Below are 18,266 nucleotides of genomic sequence, written 5' to 3' on the forward strand. Positions count from 1 at the left end.
TGTTCTTAGATCTGGAGGGTGAGGTCCGTGTTCTCTACCCGTATTTGGTTCAGGGGTATTCCCATTACTGTCAGCGCTGAGAAAGTAACATGCTACATCCACCCATTTAACTGATCAAATCCTTCACTTCGTTTTAAGAGCTGATACTTGAATATTCTTTATACATTTCATGGCTTGAGGAGAAGTTAAATTCAATTAAATATGGTTAACTTGGGACAAACTAAATACTTTTGATGCTTCTCTCATCGAACTTATCCTACCTTTTGTACCCAACCCTTTCAGGGTTAAAACTGTATAAACTAATTTTAAAGTGTCATTTTAATAGAAGTTTGGCATAAAAGCACTTTATTCATTTATTAGGATAAAGAATAGGTATTTGAGTAACCTGTTAAAAATATCTTTTTCTGGCTGGGCATGGTGGCTCATGCCTGTAATCCCAACACTTTGGGACGCCAAGGTGGCAGGATCGTTGAGGCCAGGAGTTTTTGAGACGAGCCTGGGCAACATAACAAGACCTCCGTCTCTATAAAAAAATTTAAAAATCATCTGGGCATAGTGGTGCACACCTGTAGTCCCAGCTACTCAGGAGGCTGAGGCAAAGGGGATTGCCTGGGCCCATGAGTTCAAGGATCAGTGAGCTATGATCGCACCACTACACTCCAGCCTGGGCAGCAGAGCAAGACCCTGTCTCAAAAAAAAAAAAAAAAAAAAAAAATATATATATATATATATATATATATATATGGATTTCCAGCTTCTCCCCAGGCTAGTTTACTAGACGCTGAAAACTCCACAACTAAAGTAGAAGGATGAGTTAAACAGATCTCTAGTAAACCCTAACTTAAAATTTCAGAGAAAAACTCTTGCTGCTGGAATCCAGGAACATTCCTTTTTGCAATCATTTTTCTTGGACTAGAAATGTTTCTGAGTTTTGACTAGATTTGCTAAAAATTTTTTTGAAAAATAAGCCTTAGTCTTTTAGTATGTTGTTGACTCAACTCTAGATTTTAAGGAATTCTTTTGTGGTTCTTTAGTGGCTGCGTAAGTGATTTTTCTCTGCCTCTTCTGAGTTCCATGGGATGAATACACTGGCAGGAAATTAACTCATGCAGTTGGCACTTCAGTGATTATGAAAAAAACTTAATAGAGCCCTTTTACATAATCATCTGCAGGACTGACGGAAAAGACAGTGTCAGGTTACACATACACACATGCACACACGCATATGTGCACACGTGGTATGAAATTTCTGCCCTTATGTACCCCCATTTTCCCCACTTCAGTTGAAGCACCCCAGAAGTTATTAGGAGTACTAACTACTGAAAAAACATCAATGTCTATAAACAGCCTTTAAAAATTACAAATGGTACAGGGGGAAAAAGTTATTTTTATGTCGTGGTTTGGATTTCTGCTATGTGTGGCAAGGGGTGAGAAAGCCTCCTCACCAAGAACCTGATTTGTGAGAGGACCTGAGGAAACCTAAGGAGCATAGCCTTTAGTGCTGGAATCTTCTTCAGCAGAAAAGCTATGTTTTTCCTGGAGGACCTACTGTTGGCAGAAAGTGCCCAGATTTTGCTTTTCAAAAGAACCCTTTCTGAGACTTCCCATGAGACACTATAAAATGTCGTCCTTTTGTGACTCACACAGGTAACTCCCAGGTTAAGAGTGAGCTCCAACGGCCTGTTCATCCCAAGCCGCTGAGTCCAGATGCTAGAGACTCCAGCCTTTCTGAAAGTTCTCCTCCCAAAGCAGTGAAGGTATGATGGCAACTTGTCTCTGAGCTTTTTGACGCTGGTTTACTGGTAGAGCTGGTTGCACTTTTTATTATTATGTTGGTTATAACCTGTTTTTGCTTTCCTAGGGATGATAATGCGAAATAAGGGCACACTAAAGCCAATCATTTTCCCTGGAATCTTGCTTCTTTTCTGCTCAGGTGTTTGGGCCAGCAGGAGGAAGGCTCACTAATGACTCTTGGTTTGGAATCTGGAAAACTTATGAAAGATTTTTTTAAAAACCTGAAGTTAGTAACGTGATTTTTAAAAAATGTTCAAATTCATAAATCTGTGAATGGGGGAAAGCCCACAAAATGAGAAATATGAGAAATCCGTTAAACTAAAATCAGCACATTAGACGGAGATGTGCAATGTCACCTTAAAGATAATGATTCTCTGCTCTGAGGAGCTTAACCATAACCCGATTGGTAGTTAGCATTTTTAAAGGAAGAATGTATCCACTGGAATGGGGGTTTGGCCAGCCCATTTTTTGTAAAAATTGGCATTCAAGCAACACTTATACTAGGGTATATGAAATATTAAGGAGTGTACAGATTTTTTATATGCTAAAATTTTACTAGGTTTCTCAATCTATGATGTGCTTTTATTCCCCAATTTAAAAAAAATCACCTGTCTTTTCCCTTTCTATGAGCAAACATATATTCCCATAAAAATAAACCAAAAGAATGTTTTTTTAAATTCCAAAACTTATTTTAGGCTTGTTAACTGCCTTATTTTAATTAACTACTTTGCTAATGTAATGCTGCTTCACCTATTTGGATTAATAACCAAACATACCCACACTTCTCTGGTGTCTTTCTCCTCTGGTGTTCTCTTTAAGTAGCTGAGTTGTGTTTCAAAAGTTTTAGCATTGGAGAGAAACTCAATAGGTAGAATTAGTTTTAAGGTGATGTATGATGCTCCAATCTCATGTGCATATCTGCCATGCTTGTATGTATCTCTTAACTAGGTGCATAATTGGTCTTTGAAAGTTTTAGTGCACAAAAAGGTTGAGAAGAAGACACAGAAAAGGGTTTAGAACAAAAAGGAAAAGGGAATCCAGGATTTAAAGGATGGATTAAAAAGGTCGGAGGGGGGGCAGATGAAGAAGATAAACATGAAAATTTTAAAGGAAGCAGAGATTTGTGAGGAGAGTAAGGTTTATTGAAAAGGAACAAAAGGTGAAGAAAGTAGCAAGAGAAAGCAAGTCTGAGAAGAAAGAACGGAGTCATGGTGGTTGAATCTGCACATGTAGGCAGCATAATGCCCTTCTGGCCTTGAAGATCTGCTAGTGCTGCCAGCAGCACTTTTTATTTTCCAGTATCTGGAGTCCCACGAAGATAGCAAAAGCCACGGGGCTCCTTTCCTGTCCAGCAGCCATCCTGCCCAGATGTGAGTGCTCGGGTTGTGGTTCTGGATCAAGAACGGCTAGCGGATCTGACTTGGTCATGATTTCTGTGTGACCAAGGGACCTGGAGAAGTTTCCAGGCTAATCTAAGAACTCAGATCTTTTCTTAGGACTATCTGAATTCTAAAGAATATTTGAATTCTCAATGCAGTCTTGTTTTCCTCCCTCAGCTGCTAGGCCAAACCTCCTTGTACTGGGTTGGGATCCCTCCTGGTCCTGGTTCAGACTCCAGGGTCTGGGCTGATGAGTGGTGTGTGAAGGAACATACCTCACTTAGGTCTTCCTTGGCACCAGGGAGAAGAGATGGAGGTAAAGCCCCCTCTGCACCTTCCTCAGACCCACTCCTGCTCCTTTGGGCCTGGTCACTCAGCAGTAGAATGCAGACAGCGCTGCCATCACAGACGTGCAGCTTAGGTTTTGAGTGTTATTTAAAGACTGGAGTAAATGAGCCTGGGTAAATTGGACTGGAGTAAGTTCCCCATGTTTGCCTGTGGTCCTAAGTTCAAATGGTCACGATGTACGGAGCGTGGAGGGACCCACTTACATCTCCACTTTTATTTCAGGGCAATTTGTTTGCTCGTCCTCTAATTGCCCTTTACAGTCTGCAGGCGACTACATAGATACTTTAGTAGATGTTTATAGGAAGCCCTGATGGCTGGTCTCATGGCTATAGACTGTGCCACAGAAGTTGTTTCTCCACTTTGGGAAATTACATACAGCTAAGAATAAACTTGTTCACTCAGAATAGATTTTTTAGATCCCACACATCCTGGAAAAAACTGTTCCTTAGTGCCTGTATGTCTGTTATTGAAGATAGGACATCTAAGGTAGAGACTCAAATCATTTCAAATTTTAGCTTAATCAAGTAAAAAAATAAAAAAGATCTTTAAAAGTAAGGATTTTTGCATGCTTTGGACACTGGCCACAGAGCTCAGTTGCTGAGACTTGGTGCTAATGAAGTTAAAGTTGTAGGTTTGTTATCAAAAAGGGTGTTCTGAGAGCGGAGCTCAGTGGACCCTGTGAGAAGGATCAGGCCCTTTCTACTACTTCAAGAGACTGAGGCATTGTTTTGGGGTTTGTTTTTTTTTTTTTAGAGACAGGGTCTCACTCTGTTACCCAGGCTGGAATGTAGTGGCACAATCATGGCTCACTGTAGCCTCAAACTCCTGGGCTTAAGTGATCCTCCTGCCTCAGCTGCCCAAGTAGATAGGACTACAGAATTGCCACCATGCCTGGCAATTCTGAGGTTTTTGATTGCCAACTATATACCTCAGTAAAGTTGGAAAAAGGGTGGGGAGGAAGAGAGAGACTCAAAGATCTCTTAAGCTTTATGCCCTCCCATTTGAAAGAAGTCATTCCCTAAATGTTTCCAGAGGAGAGGCTAGGGGAGGAAAAGGCAAGGAGGTGGCCCTAGGGAACACCAGCTTATCCCCACTATGTCCAGGACAGCCCGATTCTAGGCTTCCTTGGCTGCTCCTTCTGACGGATGTTAGGAGAAAACATGGCAGACTGCATTAGAGGGCACATATTACAATGTCCCTCTCAGTGCCCACCAGCTGTCCCTCCCCCTGTGGACAGGGTAGGAAGTTTTATGCTGTTTTGCAGAGCTATCAGAATTATCCTAGAGAGGCATCTAGAATTTTTTTCTAACTTATCTACTTATTATTGCTTCCTCAGAGCACTAACCTTTCTTCTACATGTAGAGCAGTCTATTTAAAATATGAATATTCCCCAAAATGCTTTTACAAAGAGTTTCACAGTAAGCCAGGGGAAGAGTTAAGGCTGCAGAGAGCTGGCCCGACCATTTACTGTGTGGTGAGGAATTTCAGTTTCATTACCTATATATTTTGTACAAATTGGAAGGAGGAAATGAAAGGCTTTTGTGGTGTTCTATCTGAGGAATGGAGGCTTCACATCAATATAGAATTTTCTTCTGATTTCACTATGTCTAAAAGCTAGTTAACTTCACTACCTATCGCCAGCTGCTGTTCCCCCCAACCCCTCACACATATATATCCCAACTGGGGCCTTTATTAGACTAAAAAATATATGTAAGACAAGAGGGTACAAGAATGTAGATAAAGCCATGCACATTTATTGGGAAAATAACTTTAAGTATATGCTATCAACAGAGGGTCTATGATATCCCTCATGTGGGAAAGATAGTGTTTATGAACATCAATTATTTACATATTATCTCATTCATTCCAGAATATCCTGAAGACATTATCTATATATTTTAATTTGAAACAAAGTGAAGACTAGTTTGTTCAAAGTGCTATAGTGAGATTATTTTCATTTGGGTTAGCATCTGCTCTCTTCCCCCAGAGTTTCTTTTAGTTATGGAAGTTTAACATTCCAGGACAATTTAGAAGATGCTCTATTGCTTTGTGAGTCAGGAGTTCTGAGCTTGTTCTGCAGTTAGCAGGTATATGTAAATCTACCCTCAAAAGGCCAAGGGAGCTGAGAGGCCAAAGAAAGAGGCTGACAAATCCAGTTTCTCAGAAAGAAACATTGAATGGGGACTTATGAACAGAAGCCATGTCTGGGAAGCTGTGAGATGGTGGATCCCTGCACCCTCCAGAAAATATCCTTTATATAGCAAGGTTTTTGGTAAAACGTGTGCAGCTGGTCACATCTCAGACTTTCTTATGTAACTCGTGACCACTGGGGAGGCTAGATAAACATCTTTATGAGGGTTATCTTTGCTACAGGCATTGCTTCTTTATGAGGGATTAGAGGGTTATCTGTGCTACAGGCATTGTTTAAAGACCTTGCTGCGGAACATCTTGGTTTTCAAGAATCAAACATATCATGGGGGTTTCACTTCAAGATGGCATCACTCTTGCCATGCAACAGGCTGGTTTCCTGCAGAGTTTTCATTCTAATTCTCTAACTGCGTGAACTTTGATAAGGCACCTGGGATCCTGGTGCTTTACTTTCTACGTGGTCAAGGGCAAAATGGTGGGGGAAGGGGAATGAAAAAAGTCTTCTCTTACTAACTGAAAAAAGTATATTGTTGAGATAAAAAAGGTCTAACGTTCTCATATTAGCAGTGTTTATAATGTGGCTGTGCCAAGTCTGAGCATGCCATGAAGGCATGGGCAGGATGTATGCCAGGCCTATGATAATGGTAGAGATTTTTGGGCACTGACTATGCTTCCTGTTGTCTGAATAGACATGGGGGCAATTACAGAAAAGTGGCTGAGAGCCCAGGACAGGAGAAATGAAGGGAAGCCAGAGCCACAGCCGCTGTGACTTGCATATTACCATGTTAGGATCCCCTTGTGTCTATGAAACCATAAGGGTCATTGGGTAGCTGCTGCATAAACCTTAAATAATATCAAAAAGGGTTTGTGTGAGAAATGAATGGGAATAATGGGCCTCTGATAGGTCTGGCTTTGGGTGAGTCAGTTGTTTGAACTAGCCATCCATTAATTTGATGTTAAGGAGGAGGACAGGTGAGGGTAAAAGGCTCCATGAAAGAGAAAGCCACTGTGGGTCAGGTGTGGGGAGGGAGTGAGACACTAAAGAATTGCTAAAGAGACACTCCTTGTGTGCACGAGAGATCATAAAAGTCCTCTCGCCTGAGCCGGATATGCTCCAGCCTCAGGTGAATAGGAGCGAGGCTGATTTTGCCAGGATCAGCGGAGTTTTCTCGAAAATGAAAGAAAATGTGGTCTTATTCTTGGCTCTGAGTCTCTGAGTTTCAGCTCAGCTGCAGTAAAGCACTCCAGGGCATGCCAAATGCTGTGTATTCATTGAAGGTTCCTGTTTGTCTCTTCCAGCTTCTGCTTCCTGCTCCTGGTACCTAATTTCTGCTCCTGCCTTCCACTTTCCTCCTAATGTGAGCTCAACTTTCAGCTTTCTCTCAGGTTCTCCTTTCCTTCCACCCCCTGGGCTGCACCCTTCTCCTACAGTGTGTCCTTTCCCTGGGTGTGTTTGTGAAGGTGTGCTCGGTATCCCTCCATGCCCCTTCAGCAGAATAGTATCCGTTTCCTCTTACACCATGTGAAGTTTCTGTCTCCTGCTGCATCTTTCCTGCCCAGAATGAGTACTTAGTCTCCTAAATCTATTTCAAGTGTTAAAAATATAGAATCTCCTCTCTGCAACTGAAAAAGATTTTCGATCTGATAAACACATTTGTCTTAGTCCTTTTACATTATGTGAACTGTGATTGGCACAGGTTCTGTCCAATGGGTTCACTTGTACTATTACACCCAGATTTTATTCTGCATTTTAATGTATCTCCTGCTTGCTAGACAAAGACCCCATCCTTTTAGAGAAAATCTAATTAAAACCATGCAAAGACATCTCCATTTAGGTCATGTTAGAATGTCTGTATAAGAGGAAAAGAATTCTGAGCTCCAAATACTGTCAGGCCTTAATTACTTATAATGGCATTCAATAAAATAACCTTTGGTCACATTTAATACCATCCGTATGCTTGGTAAACTAGGTTGTAGCCTGCGTTTTTTGTTTTTTGGGTTTTTTGTTTGTTTTGTTTTGTTTTTAGGACTCTACCTTTATTTTTTTTTCCAGCATATTATGGGGGTACAAAAGTTTAGGTTACGTATATTGCCCTTGCCCCCGCTCCCCCCCAATCAGAGCTTTAAGTGTGTCCATCCCCTAGACAGTGAGTATCGCACTCATTATGTATGTATACACCCATCCCCTCCCCACCCCAATTTGCCTGACACCCAATTAATGTTATTCCTAAATGTGCTCTTAGGTGATGATCAGTGAAACCAATTTGATGGTGAAGGACTCTACCTTTAGAATGAAGTGGGATGCTGTTAATTGCCATTTCCACTCAGTTTTGCTCCTTCATTCTTAAATCCCTTGGGTGATATTTGGAGTTTACCACTAATTTCTTTCTTTCTTTCTTTCTTTCTTTTTTTTTTTTTTTTTTTTTGAGACAGGGTCTTGCTCTTTTGTTGCCCAGGCTGGAATGCAGTGGCATGATCATAGCTCACTGCAGCCTCAAAGTCCTGGGCTCAAGTGATCCTCCTGTCTCAGCCTCCTGAGTAGCTGGGAATATGGGCGTTGTGCCACTGCACCCAGCTGATTTTTTTATTTTTTATTTTTTGAACAGATAGGGTCTTGCTATGTTGCCCAGGCTTTGCTAATTTTATTAAACTCCCTTTTACAGATTTTTCCCTTTACTTCCATTTTCTGCTCATTTTCTGCTCTCATTTCCTGCCCAAATCTACTTGGAAAACCATTCCTATTTTTTGCTTTACTTCCTAGTGAATCGTGTGGCAAGTGAACCAGCAGTCTGAACTTTTTGTGGGACTAATTTTGAGTTTTTAAATCAAAATTCTATCTTGCTCATAACCTGGTTCATTGAAGGCTTAACTTAACCATTCAGGCCCTTGGCCTTGGGGGTTAATTTGTATTATTTCTCATCATGTGTTTTCTGGTGAGAGTCCAAACTGGTCTTGGCAGCAAAGAGGGCTACCTAGTTGCCAATGAGAGCTTCCTGGCCACCTAAGCTGCTTCCTGCACCTACAGGTTGAGGTATCTGTTGAGGTGTTGGGGCAAGTCAAGGGTTACTCACACACACGCCTCCTGACTTCTTACTCCCACCCCTTAGAGCCATGTGACCATTTCTTATCACATAAATGCATATAATATTTTTGGAATTCTGGCTTTTATCAGTGCTAGAATACCAATTTTATATTCTTTAGGATTGAATTTACCAGGTAGAACCACTGTGCCCACTGTTATTCCATACTTAGCAGTCCATGAATTCCTAGACATTAATGCATTAAGAAACTTGTTTTTCCATTGCATTAGTTTTATTCTCTGTTGGTTTTTATAAATATTATGGAGCCTATAGCTTTATTGGGCTATGCTTCCTTCTGGTGTCCTAGTAAAATAGTTTGTGTTTCATAAACTGTTCCATTTGTGTGTCAGTTTTGACTTGTTTTGAAATACTGGCTGGGCATGGTGGTTCACATCTGTAATCCTAGCACTCAGGAAGGCCAAGGTGGGAGGATCACTTGAGGTCAGGAGTTCGAGACCAGCCTGAGCAAGAGTGAGACCCCATCTCTACTAAAAATAGAAATAAATTGGCCGGGCAACTAAAATAGAAAAAATTAGCCAGGCACGGTGGTGCACATCTGTAGTCCCAGATACTCAGGAGGCTGAGGCAGGGGGATGGCTTGAGCCCAGGAGTTTCAGGCTGCAGTGAGCTATGATGATGCCACTCTAGCCTGGACAACAGAGCAAGACTCTGTCTCAAAATAGATAAATAATAAATAAAAATAAATATGTTATACCTAGTTGATTGAGCAAGTCAAGATTATAAGCAGAGGAGAATAAAAGATGCTTTACTGAATGTCTTTTTCTCATTTCCAAAGCCAAATACACTTCCTCTCCTAGAAATTTATCTCCTTTAGAATCTGTTTTTATAGTAGTCTGTCCTGCTTTTACTTGGCATTTGAATCAATTGTCTTTTCTCTGTATGTGATGAAATTTTCTCCTAATCCCTTCCCCCTACTCCTTGTCCCCTACTCCTAATATTTCGTGTGTATGGTGGCTTGTCTAAGCCTTTCTCTGTAATCCAGCCCTAGCTCCACCTGTCTTCAGAGGCTGCTACACTTGGGGCAGCCAGACAATTTGGGAAAGGAATTCAGAAGAGCCTCTTGTTTTTCAAGAGTCAACTGATGGAATTGTAGCAGGTTTAGTGTTCCTATGAGAATTGACTCACTAGTTAAGGGAGCCCTTACATAAAGTAAATCCTAGGGCCCGTCTCAACAGAGTACTAACTCATCACTGCCTGTGCTACTTAAAGTTGTTCTTTTCCTTTTCCCAGAAGTTTCAGGCACCTGCAAGAGAGACCTGCGTGGAATGTCAGAAGACAGTCTACCCGATGGAGCGTCTCTTGGCCAACCAGCAGGTGTTTCACATCAGCTGCTTCCGTTGCTCCTACTGCAACAGTAAACTTAGGTATGCCAGACCAAAACTAGCCCTCTCTCTGTATGGTTGGTCGTCCACAGGGAGTCTTCGGCTTTTAGAGCACTGGTATCAAAAGTTAGTATGCTATTGGTGTTCTATTGAAGGCTCTTGAATAAAATTAAAAGCACCATTTAGTGACAAGTCTTTCATATCAAATAATAATGGTGTTTGTGGCTGGGCGTGGAGGCCCACGCCTGTAATCCTAGCAATCTGGGAGGCCGAGGTGGGTGGATCGTTTGAGCTCAGGAATTCGAGACCAGCCTGAGCAAGAGTGAGACTCTGTCTCTACTAAAAAAATAGAAAGAAATTAGCTGGACAACTGAAAAATATATATGGAAAAAATTAGCCGGGCATGGTGGCACATGCCTGTAGTCCCAGCTACTCGGGAGGCTGAGGCAGTAGGATTGCTTAAGCCCAGGAGTTTGAGGTTGCTGTGAGTTAGGCTGATGCCACGACACTCTAGCCCGGGTAACAGAGTGAGACTATGTCTCAAAAATAATAATAATAATGGTGTTTGAAACTTCTTGGTACATTGATATGTTAATTTATGTGTTAGGACTGAAGCTTAAATAATACCCATTGCAGGTAAACCCCTCTCCCCACCCCCCTACCCCCCACCATGGACCTAATTTAGTAGAATGTTTTCCTTTGGTATCATAGAATGATAAGGTTATTTGCCTAAGTCCTTACTTCAAAATGTCCTAAGCTCTGAATAAACGGTAATAATAGCAGTAATGATAATCTCCAAAGAACATGTTGTTTTCTCTATATTGCCTCATTTTATATGTTTCTGAGAAAATAATTATGTGTCATTTCTCCCAGGTAACTCAAAATATGGATGTAAGTGTGACAAACTGGGGAAATATTCCATATTAACTTTTTTTTTTTTGAGATACAGTCTTTCTCTGTCACCCAAGCTGGAGTGCAATGGCACAAATCATAGCTCACTGCAGCCTCAAACTCCTGGGCTCAAGCCATCCTCCTGCCTCAGCCTCCCAAGTAGCTGGGACTACAAGCATGTGCTGCCATGCCCAGCTAATTTTTTAAATTTTCTTCATAGAGACTGGGTCTTGCTATGTTTTCCAGGCTAGTCTTAAATTCCTGGCCTCAAGTAATTCTCCTGCTTTGGCCTCCCAAAGTGCTGGGATTATAGGTATGAACCACCGTGCCTGGCCTATTAACTCATCTTAATCAGAGTTTTACAGAAGGAAGTAACCAAGAAGTCACTTTCTCTAGCTTTCCTTCCAGAGCATCCCTTCTAAAATACTCTTCAAGACGTCCTGGCATCTGTGTGACACTTCTAGCAGGGTAGTACCTCACTACAGCTAGTTCTAGTGTTAGATAGCTCTAGCTAGACAATTTTTCCTTATATTGAGCCAAAATTTCCCCTATAACTGTTACTCGTTAGTTGTTTTTCTGCCCACTATGTTAATTTTTTCTCTAAAGCACATTATTTCTTCTTTGGAGATGCTGTCATTTTATACGCTCTTTAAAATGTATTACCTTCTGAGAGACACTGTATCTCCTAAAGTCTTGTCCAGCACTAACATTAGGGAAGACCTACCTCCTGGTCACTCCTTGCTGTTCTCCTATTAACCATAACTTACTTTTATTCACTCAGTAGTAGCTATTGAGTGTCAACCATTTGCAGAGCATCATACCTATTCCTATAGAGTTATGCTTTTAAATCATAACACAACTGGGAACCTAGGAGGAAATGATTCAGCTTTACAAAGGAATATTATTATAAGTAGTTGCAGGTTATAAATACTGAGGAAAGGTATGAGTGATCAGAGCTAGGTAGTATTACCTAGGGAAGACTTCCCAGAAAAAGTAATTTGTTAACAGTTTTAACAGAGGAATGTCAACCTTAATGAGATTCAGAAAATATGATTAAGCCCTTTTGTGCCCTTCATTTGGCTCTCCCTTTGCTGCGACAGTGGGTTCGGTCATCATATATGGTGTATGTACCATGCTTTGTAAACCTATATCTTGCTCTTGCCCTATAATCCTATCTCTCCTCAATAAACCTCATTTTCGAGCTTGAAAAAAAAATATGATTAAGTATAGAGTTTGAGTGCAAAGCTTGAGAATGGCCATGTGGAAACAATGACTCCAAATGAATGGGGTCAGCGTTTCAAAGTGGAGAAGTTAAGGTTTTATTTATGTAGAAATTTTAGCAGGATTACAACCTTTTCCATACAGGACCAGAGCATGTGCCAAGGCAATTTGATTGGCTACAGATCGTTACCTTCCAAGGAAGATTACTTTATTACTCCATAAGGATGGGTAGTGATCTGAGGGGGTCTTATCTCTCATGGCATTTGGTCTTAATTATTTATAGGGAAAAAAAGTTGCAGCTACATGCTGTGTGACTCAGGTTGCATAGCCACATTCCTCTCAAGGGTTCGAATAAAGTTCCAACCACTTTAAGTGTAAATTCTTTAATTTCACAGGAGAGGAAATCATTTGAAAATGGGGAGCACATTCCAGGTGGAAGAATGACTTGTGAAGGTTCAGTCTTGGAAGTGAGCATGTTTTGCGTAAGAATAAGTAAACTAATGTACTTAAAGGTGCATAGGGAATCCTAGGTCACTGAGGTGCCTTTAAAGATATTTTTCTCACTTAGCATCTTCTGAAAATACTGGAATTGCCAGATTTTAGCCTGCTGGTGTAAATGAGAGTATGAAGATTTGCTAACTTTATGCTCTTTTTCTTTTAATGACAGTCTAGGAACATATGCATCTCTACATGGGAGAATCTATTGTAAGCCTCACTTCAATCAACTCTTTAAATCTAAAGGCAACTATGATGAAGGCTTTGGGCACAGACCACACAAGGATCTGTGGGCAAGCAAAAGTGAAAATGAAGAAACTGTGGAGAGACCAGCCCAGTTTCCAAATGCAAGGGAGACCCCTCAGAGCCCAGGGGTAGAAGATGCCCCCATTGCCAAGGTGGGTGTGCTGGCTGCAAGTATGGAAGCCAAGGCCTCCTCTCAGCAGGAGAAAGAAGACAAGCCAGCTGAAACCAAGAAGCTGAGGATTGCCTGGCCTCCCCCAACTGAACTTGGCAGTTCAGGAAGCACTTTGGAGGAAGGGATCAAAGTATCGAGGCCCAAATGGCCTCCTGAGGATGAAATGAGCAAGCCTGAAACTCCTGAGGATGTAGATCTGGATCTGAAGAAGCTAAGACGATCTTCCTCACTGAAGGAAAGAAGCCGCCCGTTCACTGTAGCAGCTTCATTTCGAACCACTTCTGTCAAGAGCCCAAAAACTTTGTCCCCACCTATGAGGAAAGGCTGGAGCATGTCAGAGCAGAGTGAGGAGTTTGCAGGAGGAATAGTAGCAGAGAGGAAACAAGTGGAAAATGCCAAGGCCTCCAAGAAGAATGGGAATGTGGGAAAAATAACCTGGCAAAACAAGGAATTTAAAGGAGGAGAGGCAGGTAGAAGTCAGGAGGTTCATAGCTTTGAGATGGGGAATGAGAACCTTGTAGAAAATGGTGCAAACTTAGATGAGAATGATAGCAACTTCCTCAAACAGCAGTCTCCACTAGAACCCAAGTCTCCAAATTGGTCCAGCTTTGTAGACAACACTTCAGCTAAAGAATTCACTACTCAGAATCAGAAATCCCAGGATGTGGGATTCTGGGAGGAAGAAGTGGTGAAAGAGCTCTCTGTGGAAGAACAGATAAAGAGAAATCGGTACTACGATGAAGATGAGGATGAAGAATGATAAATTACAGTGGTGCTCGGCCTTAAATTCATGTTAGTGTTAGTGAGCCACTGCCCTTTATCCAAGTGTGATGCACATAAACAAGTATTTTAGCATGAAATGTAATTTATATGGAAGTAACTTTGGAAAAGAGTTCCTGCTTCCAAAAAACGCCCATACTGCAGCTTAAGATAACCAATCTAAATGCTAGAGATAATGTCACTTAAATCCTCCATTTTAGCAGTGAAAGATAGGCATAAGTGTTTTAAGGTCTTAAAAGTGGGGAAATATTCCAACTGATATAGTCCAGATTCCACTGTATTCCCAAAAGGCAATATTAAAGTAGACAGATAATTAGTAGTACATTGTTACACTACAAATACTGAATTGGAGAACATACAGAAGGGATTTAGAGGCCTAAATATTATGACTAAATGCACTTTAGTATAAAGGGCACAGTTTGTATATTTTTACATGAATATCAATTTAATTTTTTTAGTATTCATTTGTTAAGAGATCAAATATTTAGTCTTTTTAAAAAATTTTTTAGTTTATGTAGCAACAAGAATGCTCAGAAAAAAAAAATTTTTAGGATAATTTTCTTACTCTGATATATACATATGGGAAATTTATTGCTTTGTATCCTGTTCTCTAAACCACATCCTGAACTGAATTATTGAGGTATGGTACAGCCATCTTTTCAGAGCACATTTTGAGGCAATTGAAGAACCAACCCACATGCTTTGGTGCTTGAAGAGATCCAGATCCACTGTCTTCCATATAAGCCATGGTATTTGCCAATGAGTTTGACTACACCCCAAGTGATTGCTTTCTTGTCTGGTGGTATATTGCTTCTCATAACTCACTGACAGCTGCAACGTTTGTAAGACCTTTGGGATCACTGTTCCCCACACTCCATGTTAGAGCAAAGTGTGAGGAGTTAAAAGGAGGAATAACAGAAAGAACCGCCTTATACCACTTGAGCTGAACCCTGAACCCTGGATTCTATTTCTGATGTCTCCTTTCTAAGGACATTTTCATTATATACTTAACCAGCTCTGAAATATATTGATTTTTATGGTAGACAGTATTCCCAGGGTGAAATTAAACCAACTATAGGCCTTTTTCTTGGGATGTTTTTCTAGTATTAAGGCTTTGGAACATTATAAATTTGAGTACATTTGTACATAATCGATATTCCAAATTGTATGTATGGGAGGGAGAGGTGTTTTAAGCTATAGGCTTTTCTTTGTACTGCATTTATAGAGATTTAGCTCTAATATATTTTAGAGATGTAAAATATTCTGCTTTCTTATAGTCTTGCTTAGTCTGAAACATTTTTATTCAATAAAGCTTTTAATTAAAGTTTGAACTTTTCAATGTTCCTTTTCCATTATTTCTTTACGTTATTACAATCTCCTGGGGTCTACTTGAGCAGTTTGGGAAGAAAAGACAAATGGGACTACTGTAATGTTTTAGGAAGAGAAGTGCTATCAATACATTTTACCACTAGGTGGTGGTGTTGAGCTAATCTTGAATTTTCATTCTGCAGGGAGACACATTTTTCTGGAAAATTGCAAGCACCTTGGCAAGAGAATTAAAGTGTGTATTCAAAATGAGCTACTTGTTTTACCAATTCAAAATCCAGTGGTTGTTTTTATTTATTGTACTAAACATTTAATAATTCACCTCACAGTCACACCTAACACGCTAAATGGAAGTTCCAAATGCCTCTTCTGAAAATGGACTTGTTTTCCACTCTGGGAAGATGTGTTTTTGATTGTTTGATTTTCTTGCCAGTAGAGGTAACTGCCCCAATTGGTAAGGTTTTTTTGTTTTGTTTTGTTTTTTTATGGTAGGGTGGAAATGTGGATTTCCTTGGAGAGATAGGTGTGCTTTTTGAGTCATCTGTTAGATTTTCCAGGGTCCCGTGTGTTCCAGGGTCTTGCCTGGTCTTCTGACTTGATGGCAGGATACTACTTTCTGCTCCTGCCCCCACCTCAGACTGAAGTCATTTAGAAATCCCTTCTTCTTGCCTGCTGGACAAAGAAAAAAAATCAAAAATTAAAAAATTAAAAAAACCCTGTTTACTGAACAATTAACCCAAACCCCCCTACTGACATTTATAAAATATCCAGTCCTGGCTTGAGTTTGTGTGACATGGTTTTTGCTACTCTAACCTGTACATGGTACTATATGCACTGACTTTACACAAAAAAGTCTGAGTGCCTATGGATATAAGTTGAGTATGTCACCATATATCAGGTTCTTGGGGACTGAGATTACCCTTACTATGCAGGCAGAGAAAGACATATTCTAGGTACAGAGAATAGGAACAAGTAGTAGGTCTAGATTCAATATAATGAAAGGACCAGATAATACTAAATACTAAATAAACATTTTTAGAAAACGAACAAAAAACCCTAAGGCAAACAAAAACTGTTAATCATTTGTTCTTTAAGCTCTTTAAATGAAGGCAACTTTGTTTGGATTTGGTATGTCAGTGGTGGCAATAGGATGATGTGAAATTTTCTGTTGGTAAAGCAGAAAAAGGGGCCAGCTTGGGACTTGAGATGATTAAAGAGACTGTTCATGACTGCTATAAGGCCAACTTGGTTCCAGCAGCATGCCAGTCAGATCACTCCTGGCCAAAGTGAAAGCTGTACAAAGTTTGCTTTCATTATGTATTTTGTTAGCAATATGTTTTCTAACAGCCAAGAGGTTGACAACTGTAGGTACAAGTGCATTTTTCTGGGGATAGAATTGTAAATAGTCTCAGAACAAGATCGTGCACATGCCAAGTTAGCATGTTCTCTGTTCTTTGGGGGGGCTCTGACCTAAATTTCATGAGACCCAGGGGTAGGGGGAGTTTACTTCCTTTTAAAATATATCTTGAATATAGTGTAGTTATACCATGAAGATATTGCTGGGTTTGGATGAAAATGGCTCAGGCCATGGTTAACAGCAGCAGTGGTATCACCTATAAATTTGCTAGAAATGAGAAATGTAAATTCATGGGCCTTACCCCCAACCTCTGGAAAGAATCTCTCTGGATGGGGTCCAGGAAACTTAAACTCTCCACGTGGGAGATGGGACAAGCTAATGTCTGAGCTGATGCACACTGAAGTTTGAGAAGCACTGAGCTAAAGCAAACCTTTTAGTTTACTCCTTGGGATAGCTGTTTTTTTTGTTGTTTTTTCTGAGACAGTCTCACTCTGTCACCTGGGCTAGAGTGCCATGGCATCAGCCTAGCTCACAGCAACCTCAAACTCCTGCGCACTCAAGCGATTGATTCTCCTGTCTCAGCTTCCCGAGTAGCTGGGACTACAGGCGCATGCCACCATGCCCAGCTAATTTTTTTATTTTTAGTAGAGACAGGTCTCGTTCTTGCTCAGGCTGGTCTCAAACTCCTGAGCTCAAGGGATCTTCCTGCCTTGGCCTCCCAGAGTGCTAGGATTACAGACGAGAGCCACCGCGCCCAGCCACTGCTGTTTTTTCCCTCTTCCTTCCTTGGAAACCCTTTAATTCTGGCATAAGCAGGCCTTATTAGTTATAAAGTTACTTTATCTGTCCTCAGATAAGAGGTAGAGATTTACTTATTTTAATCTTTTTTTAAGATCATTCTAGTTAGCCTCTAGTAATTAACCTTGTAGCCAGGTTTTAACAGACAGCACATAGGTTTCAGGGTTCTTGGGCACTCGGGGGACAATTTAGCTTAGCCTTTTGAAGGTGCCTTGTCTATGGCTCCCGTCCCTGTTTATGAAGATCCACAAAAGAGTTCAATGTTCGGTTTGATAATCCACAATTAAGGTGGTTTATGGGATAAAGGGCTCAGAGTTCTGAAGTCTAAAGACTTTCTGGCTACCACTACTTATATATAAATTTGGGCAAGCTATTTGGCCTCTAGACTTCAGTTTACTTATCCATAAAATAGTGGGGACAATATCTACCTCATGGGGAAGGAGGGAAATAATCTGTGTAAAAGTTTCCGTGCAGTATCTGGCATGTAGGAAACCTCCTTTAAACACTGGCCATCATTTATTTTTCTTTTGCCTTTACGTGTATTTTCCTTTGGGTGTCTCCCTTTTCATGTTGGTTGTCTTCCATTTCCTTTTCCCCATGAGAAAAATAAAAGGATTTTTATAAGTCCATTTTTCTTAGGAAAAGTGACTATAGTTTTTAAGGAATGAAGCAGTGAAAGGGAGTTGAGATCATGGAGGGGCCCAAAGGGAGGAAAAGATGGGAAGCAAAAAGAATGCTGGTGGTCGAAAGTACTAGGCGGGGCCAATGAGGTGGCAAGATAAGCCCCGGCCTGAGGGAGACTGGGAGTGGAGACGACGAAGGTATGGCCTGGCTGGGAGCGGGAACGGATTTGATTCGGCCGGGCTCAGAAAGAGGAGCGTCCCCTAA

General features: G+C 40.8%; 1 protein-coding gene across 1 annotated transcript in view; it reads left to right on the forward strand.

The window, feature by feature from the left end:
• Positions 1-15,228, forward strand: part of LIMA1 (LIM domain and actin binding 1) — an 81,453-nt gene extending 66,225 nt beyond the window's left edge. Inside the window, exons 9-11 of the mRNA XM_045554943.1 lie at positions 1,648-1,757; positions 10,001-10,134; positions 12,872-15,228. Coding sequence (XP_045410899.1) covers positions 1,648-1,757; positions 10,001-10,134; positions 12,872-13,877 — 1,250 coding nt within the window. The 3' untranslated portion in view covers positions 13,878-15,228. The remainder of the gene's footprint in view (positions 1-1,647; positions 1,758-10,000; positions 10,135-12,871) is intronic.
• The last annotated feature ends 3,038 nt before the right edge of the window (positions 15,229-18,266 follow it).

Source organism: Lemur catta, chromosome 6 (assembly GCF_020740605.2).
Source record: "Lemur catta isolate mLemCat1 chromosome 6, mLemCat1.pri, whole genome shotgun sequence".
Lineage (NCBI taxonomy): Eukaryota > Metazoa > Chordata > Mammalia > Primates > Lemuridae > Lemur > Lemur catta.